The following is a 7681-nucleotide window of genomic DNA, read 5'->3' as shown; positions in this document are numbered from 1 at the left end:
TTTGCTAATGCTGCTGGAATGCAATATACCAGAAATAAGTTAGATTTTACAAAGGGAATTTATTGAGTTGCAAGTTTATAGTTCTAAGGCCATAAAAATGTCTAAACTAAGGCATCCTGAGAAAGATACCTTGATTCAAGAAAGGCTGATGGCATCTGCAACACCTCTGTCAACAGAGAAGGGACATGGCTGGTGTCTGCTGATCCTTTGGTTTCTGGTTTCAAACAGCTTCCCTGAGGGCATTTTCTCTCTGTATTTCTAAATGTCTCTGCATTGGTTCTGAGCTTTTGCAATAATGGTTTCCCCTTAAAGGACTCTAATAAGTGGATTAAGACCCACCTTAAATGGGCAGACATTTCTCCATGAAAATTACCTAATCAAAAAGTCCCACCCACAACTGGGTGGGTCACATCTTCATGGAAAAAAACTAATAAAAAATCCTATCAGACTAAGGTAAATCAGCATTCAGGATAAAGGATGACATTGTCTATATTTTAGAACTTCACCTATTGTATGAGACCAAAGGAAGTGAGTTTTATTTTGTTCAAAACCTAAATTTTCTGTTGTACATAATCTAACTCAACCTGTCTGGAGAGCTCATTTAAATAACCCAAACACATGAAGCCCAGAATGGGAATGAGGGCTTGTAATTCGGTATAGTTTAATGTAATACCTGGATACATACCAGTTGGGCAGATAATTAAAAAGTATTGGCAAAATCTCTTGAGGGACTGGAGAAAAAATATATAACTATCAAACTTTACCACTGGGGAAATCCCTGATACCGTCTCAAATATTAGGGACTCCCAAGTCAATAGGCCAAGTCCCTGATCTTTTTTTTTTTTTTTAATTTTTATTGTAAATAACAAACATACAGACATTCTTGATATACAAATATTCTGTACACGGTATACAATCAGTGGCTCACAATATCATGACATAGTTGTGTATTCATCACCATGATCATTTTTTTGAACACTTGCATCCCTTCAGCAAAAGAAAGGAAAAAAAAAGAAAAAACTCATATATGTCATACCCTTTACCCCTTCCTCTTATTGACCACTAGTATTTAAATCTACTCAATTTCTTTTAACCTTTGTTCCCCCTATTATTTATTTTTTAGCCATATTTTTTACTCCTCTGTCAATACCATAGATAAAAGGAGCATCAGACACAAGGTTTTCACAATCACACAGTCACACTGCGGAAGCTATTATCATTATACAATCATCTTCAAGAAACATGGGTATTGAAACACAGCTCTAAGGTTTCAGGTACTTCCCTATAGCCACTCTAATACATCATAAACTAAAAATGGGATATCTATATAATGCATAAGAATAACCTCCAGGATAACCTCCTGTGGTAGTTAGATTCAGTCGTCAACTTGGCCAGGTGAAGGCACCTGGTTCTGTTGCTGTGAACATGAGCCAATAGTATGTGAACCTCATCTGTTGCTGATTACATCTGCAGTCAGCTAGGAGGCGTGCCTGCTGCAATGAATGATGTTTGACTTAATTGGCTGGTGCTTAAATGAGAGAGCACACCATAGCACAGCACCATAGCACAGCCCACGCAGCTCAGCATACCTCAACTCAGCACTAGTAAGCTCAGCCCAGGCCTTTGGAGATGCAAGACAGTTGAGTATTGTTCAATGAAAGGAATCACCCCAGGGAAAGTTGTTGGAACCCGGAGGCCTAGAGAGAAGGCCAGCAGAAATTACCCTGAGCCTTCCCACATAAGAAAGAACCTCAGATGAAAGTTAGCTGCCTTTCCTCTGAAGAACTAACAAAATAAATCCCCTTTTATTAAAAGCCAATCGTCTCTGGTATGTTGCATTCTGGCAGCTAGCAAACTAGAACACCCCTCAACTCTGTTTGAAATCTCTCAGTCACTGACATTTTGTTTTGCCTCATTTCTCTCTTCCCCCTTTTGGTTGAGAAGGTTTTCTCAATCCCTTCTGAGACCCAGCTTATCCCAGGATTTCTCTCCCACGTTTCCAGGGAGGTTTACACCCCTGGGAGTCATGCCCCATGTAGAGGAGAGTGCAGTAAGTTCACTTGCCTAGTCATAAGCCCTTGATCTTCATGCTTGTTCTTTTGAAGCTTATTTCTGTAGCAGAGAAGGTAAGCCTCCACATAATTATGCCTAAAAGTTACTTACAAAAAATTTCTTTGGTTGGTCAGATGTGACCTCTTTCTCTTTAAGCCCAACTCTGGAAGTAAAATAATTACCCTCCCCCCTAAATGGGATATGACATCCAGGGACAAAGGTCTCCCTGGCAGTATGGTTCAGGACTCCTAGGATGCCCCTGACCCTGGCACTATGGGAGGGACACCACCTTCCTGACAAAAACGGGGGAAAGAAATGTAACAAAATAAGGTATCAGTGGCTATGAGAGTCCAAATAAGAGTCAAGAAGCTATTCTGGAGGGTACTCCTTATGCAAGCTTCAGCCAGATAATGCTAATTACCATGGTTTGCCAACCCCCAACCAAAATGATTCTTGTTAACCCTCAAGAACACCTAGGGCACTTTCTGAGATCCTATAAAAGTTTCACATACTAAGATTACTTTGCATAAACCTACAAAGTCTAGGTAGGTTCCTAGGCCAGATAGATAAGCTCTGAAACCCAGAGGGGTCAGCCTCTCCAATAACATCAACTAGTTCCATCCCCCTGTCCCATACTGTCGACACCCTTTCCCAACATGAAAAAGTTAGAATGGGTCACAATACTCCTAAAGATTGGGAGAAGGATCAAAGGAGGAGGAAGAGTTATAACAGAGAAGATAGGATTTAACAAACGAGTATGACTCCTTAATCATTATATTGATATTTCTTTTCGTTTCCAGTGTCTTGGAGCAGCTAGAAGAAAAAGCCTGAAATTGTGAAACTGTAGCCCACACCAAACTTTGAAATCTGTTCTATAACTGCTTGTTATAATGTTCTTCAAAATGTATTGCTTTTTTGTATATATATTTCACAACATAAAAATGCATAGATGACAAAGAACCCAGAAAAAAAAAAAGATCCCACCCAATTGGTCTGCCCCCAAAAGACTGGATTAGGATAAAGAGCATGGCTATTCTGGGGTACACAAATTTCAAACCAGCACACCCTTCTGCGTAGAAACACTAGTCACAATAGTAAAAAAGTGGAAATAACCCAAATGTCCATCAACTCATGAATGGATAAACAAAATGTGGTACATCCATACAATGGAATATTATTCAGCAATATAAAGATGAAATATTGATATATGCTACCACCTGGATGAACCTTGCAAATATTTTAAGTGAAAGAAGCCAGTCACAAAAGACCACAGTTCTATTACTCAATTTCTATAAAATGTCCAGAATAGGCAAATCTACAGAGACATAAAGTAGATAAGTGGTTGCTCAGGGATTGGGGGGTTATATGGAGGGATAAGGGGTGACAGCTAAAGGGCATTTCTTGTTGAGATTACGAGAATATTCTAAAATTGTGGTGATGACTGCACATATCTGTGCATGTAGAATAAAACATCGGGTGAATTGCATGATATATGAATTATATCTCAATAAAGCTGTTATTTAAAAAAAAAAAAAACAGTCACACGACCAATACTTGCAACAACCAAGAGACTGAGGGCCCCAAACGTTATGTCAAGTCCCTAGAACAAAAAAAGGGATACAGTTCAAGGGCAAGCATTCGTCGCTGTGCGTAAAATATCTGAAATACAGCAATGCAGGGGTTGGTAAAGTCAAGCTGGCCAAACGTTCCGTGTGTAAGCGAGCCTGGTCGGTGGCCTGGCCTCTGGGTCCTCACGGGAACTCGGGGGCGGCCTGAGTGGCGCGGTGCCTGGGTCACCGCGCCCGGGCCGCCCTCCCCGCCTGAGTCACGGCGCCGCCGAGTCCCCACGCGGAGATGCCGCGCTGAGCCGGCCGGCTGGGCGGCGTCGGGCTCTCGGCCGCGGAGCGGCGCTCACGCGGGCAGCCGCGCGGTCCGCAGACCTCCAGGCCCTCTCGTCGCGCTCCGCCTCCCCGCGGGCCTCCCCGGCGCGGCGGGCCGAGCAGGGCGCCCAGACTTCGCCGGCGCCCGCCCCTCCATGGCGTTCATCCGGAAGAAGCAGCGGGAGCAGCAGCTGCAGCTCTACTCCAAGCAGAGGTGAGCGCCCGGCGCGCGGCCCGAGGGCCACCAGGCCGCGCCGGGGGCGCGGAGTCCGTGGGTCAGAGACCCAGGGCGTAGGCCTGACTGGGGTCCCGAGAGCGCCCGAGACCCGGGTCGGGTGCGCGGGCCGAGGGCGGGCGGAGCGCGGCCGGCCCTCCCACCCGGAAGCGAGGCCCCGGGGGCACCGGACCCGGAGCATGCGGGCGCCGCTCGCCCTTCCCCGTGTTAGTAGGGCCGGGGGAGGCCGCGGCGTGTCAGAACCCCCAGTCCCTGGAACCCGGCGTGGGGCCGGAGCACGTAGGGGGAACCTGGGAGGACGACAACCATCCGGCCTCCCGGGGAGGGGGTCGAGGTGGACTTTACGCCTCACCTCGCCCTCCCTGCTCGCTGCCGGCTCCTCCAAATCTAAAGCCCGGGCGTGGCTGGCCCCCTGCCCTGTGGGGCTTGGGTGGTCCGAAGAGAGCCAGCGCCCTCCCCGTAGACGTTGGTGCTCCCAAGCAATGGGCTCTTTTTGCTGTACTTGAAGGCTCTGCAGCCATGTGCTGTCACCGGCATCCCGGTAAGCGACTTTTGGTCCCCCGGCTGAGGCTGAAAGGATGCCGAGTCTCAGGGTAGTGTGCTTTAGGAGTTTCTGGGCCCCATGGGCTGCCTTGTCTTCAGCCTCCAAGGGAAGGCTCCCTAAAGAAGCCTCACTTTTGGTCTGAGTGTACTTCCCGATGCATTTCTGATAACCGAAACAACTGGCTGATGCCTCAGGTCCCACGTGCCAAAAGGGATGGGAAATAATTTTGCACATGTTTATTTTGGTTGTGAGCACAGTGGTTTTCTGAGAGGGCTTCTAGCCTGTCACCTTGTCTGATCAATGGATACCATCAAGCATGTTATACATGGATATACAAATGCAGACTTGGAGGTGTGTGGGATTTTGCAGCTTGTCTGCAGGCATTTTGTAGCTGTTGGTGCCCTTGATGCAAACTTGCATCTCCTTCTCTAATCTTTAATGTTAGTCTAGACGGGATATCCACAGTCTGAAATTTCATTCCCCTTACTGTAGAGGAGTTGTACAGAAAACACTTCTTGGCTATTACCTCTGAGAAATTCGTTAGTGTGGTGAGGCTTCCACCACAGAGAGACCTGTTTATTAAATAATAACTGAGCTGAAACTAAACTCATTTGTGGAGGGGCTTGACTGCAATTGTAAAGATGGAAAGAGCTTGAGTAGCATTTCTTTGTTCAGTACCAACAGCAAGTCTTGTTGGTATTGTGTATTAGATAGATGGATACTTAGATTTATGTTGTCAAAACTTTGAAATACTTGAATTACTATCATGTTCTATGATCTAAGTAGCATCTGTAACAATTCTTTGAATTTTTTGATTTACAGGAAAACCTATTTTCTTTATCATTGCCTGTAATTTGGGTTTAATTCGATTAATTTATATACCTCTACCAGTAGTGTCAGGAGAGCTGATCTCAGCTAGTCTTCTTGGTGGAGGGAGGTGATTCAACCTGCAAAAGCTCTTACCAGCCCCTCTCGTTTATTCATCAATCAAGAGGCATCAGCTGTTAACTGAGCATCAGGAATCTGCAAAAGTCATGTGTTGTTTTATTTATTGGAATCCTACTTGCTGACTGCCCAATTTCTTTAAAGCTCTGCCTTCTGGCTCTACAACCCTGATCCATGGACAGACCCTAACTAGGATGTGGTGCCATCGGATGTCGACTTGAAGTACAGAAATCTGTCTCACAATCAGACGTGGACCAGCACCACGCTGTTTCTTTATGGCTCTTAAAATTCATTCTGAAAGGCAAGGGTATTTTAAACCAATTTTTTGAGTCCCAGGTTTTTACTGGCTCATCCCTTTATCCCTTTATGGCGATAAACACATCAGCAAATGATTGGTATAGGGTCACGGGTTTGGAAACACCCAATAGAACTGTTTTTTTTTCTTTTTTAGAACTTTTTTGTTGGGGAAATTGAAGGGTGGACTATTTCAGAGGTTATTGGTGAAAGGTCTCATCCTTCAAAGTTGTGACTTCATTGGCTCCTCTGATGCTGATTTAGAGATTTGAGGTTTCTGTGAACACCATTTATTGGCCCCAGAAAAGGAGAAACTTGAAGTTAGCTTTTATTTCTCTTAGTGTTAAGTTGATGCTGCTGGGTTTAGAATAAGTGATTTTTTACAAAAGTGTAAGCAGAGATTGGTTGGGGGATTCTTGCATTGGTGGCTTAGACTGAGGTGGTGGCAGAACAAATGGAAAGGAGTGAGTGGATTCTAGATATTTTTAGTAGGCAAAATTGGAAGGTATGGTGGATTTCATGTAGGTGGTGATAGAGGAAGTCAGGGGTGATTCCTAGGTAGGGTTTCCAAGTAAATGACAGAAGTCGTGTGTGTCCCATGCAATATTTAGGACATACTTATACTAAAAACTACTTGATATATATCCATTACATTAAGGTTGTTAACTGTGCTTAGATCTTCTATTTCCTTAATGGAAGAAGTTTTTTTCTAATTGACCTATCAGTTACTGAGAGATGCTTCAAATTTACCTGAGCAGCCTGTATTTCTATTTGCTAAGTATAGCAGTCCTACTCCCAGGTTTCTGACTCGAACAAGTAAGTGTACAGTGGTACCATTTATTGGTGACATTGATAAAGAATTACATTGATAATTTTCAGGTTTAGAAAAACAGTAAATCTTGGACATTCAAATTAAGTACGCCAGTACTCTGGTTAAGATTTAGATGGCAGGAAACATATTGATTTGACTTGTTTTTAAAAGTGTCACACAAGTGTTGATGAAAATAATTGGAAAAAGCAGAATAAAAAAGACTGATCACATAACTTCCTTGGAATTTTTGGGAATGACAGATATATACAGTGGATTAGTGAATAAGAATCTTATACAAAGTACTGTTATTTAAGATATGCCTATTTTAAGATTTAGGACTAGCTGATTGTTAAATATATTTTGCTCTTCATGTTCTAGTAGTGGTTTTTGTGATTAGCTATTTTCACCTTGGATAATACAGAAATTAAGATAAAGTATATTCTTTCTGAAGAAGAGTTATGTATAATATCATAGAATAGATTATTTAGTGGTTCCTTTTTTTTTTACTGATATATATTATATATTCACATACCATGTGATCATCCAAAGTGTACAATCAGTGGTTCACAATATCATCATATAGCTATGCATTTATTATCATACTAGTTACTTTTATTTATTTTTAATTATTTTATTTTATTTTTCATACATACTAGTTACTTTTAAGCTATTATCCAGGATAAAATATTAGGGATCCTGAATTCTATATTGGGTGTCTACATATTAATACTTTTTTAAAAATTGCTTAGACTTCAACTTTACTTCAAGTATTCATTGTGTGTATAATTCCCTTGGCTATGCTGATATTGAAATTCTTTTACTCAAAATGTTTAATCAATTGATTCTGTATCACTTCACTGAAAACTTTTTGTTGAGAGAGTGAAAGGATTTTTCCTACTCCTCTTTAATCTTTTATATCT

At 42.6% G+C, this 7681-nt stretch overlaps 1 protein-coding gene across 3 annotated transcripts in view; it reads left to right on the top strand.

Annotated features, from left to right (window-relative positions):
- The first annotated feature begins 4033 nt into the window (after positions 1-4033).
- NSMAF (neutral sphingomyelinase activation associated factor) overlaps positions 4034-7681 on the top strand; it is a 67357-nt gene continuing 63709 nt past the window's right edge. For 2 of the 3 annotated variants that reach the window (XM_077166824.1, XM_077166823.1), the window contains exon 1: positions 4034-4146. In XM_077166824.1, coding sequence (XP_077022939.1) covers positions 4088-4146 — 59 coding nt within the window. In that variant the 5' untranslated portion in view covers positions 4034-4087. Of the gene's footprint in view, positions 4147-4689; positions 4709-7681 lie in introns of those variants that run through there. The other variant, XM_077166827.1, reaches the window with a different exon arrangement.

This window comes from Tamandua tetradactyla, chromosome 6 (genome assembly GCF_023851605.1).
Source record: "Tamandua tetradactyla isolate mTamTet1 chromosome 6, mTamTet1.pri, whole genome shotgun sequence".
Lineage (NCBI taxonomy): Eukaryota > Metazoa > Chordata > Mammalia > Pilosa > Myrmecophagidae > Tamandua > Tamandua tetradactyla.
The sequence above is the reverse complement of the archived record's forward strand: the minus strand, read 5'-3'. Positions and strand labels throughout refer to the sequence as shown.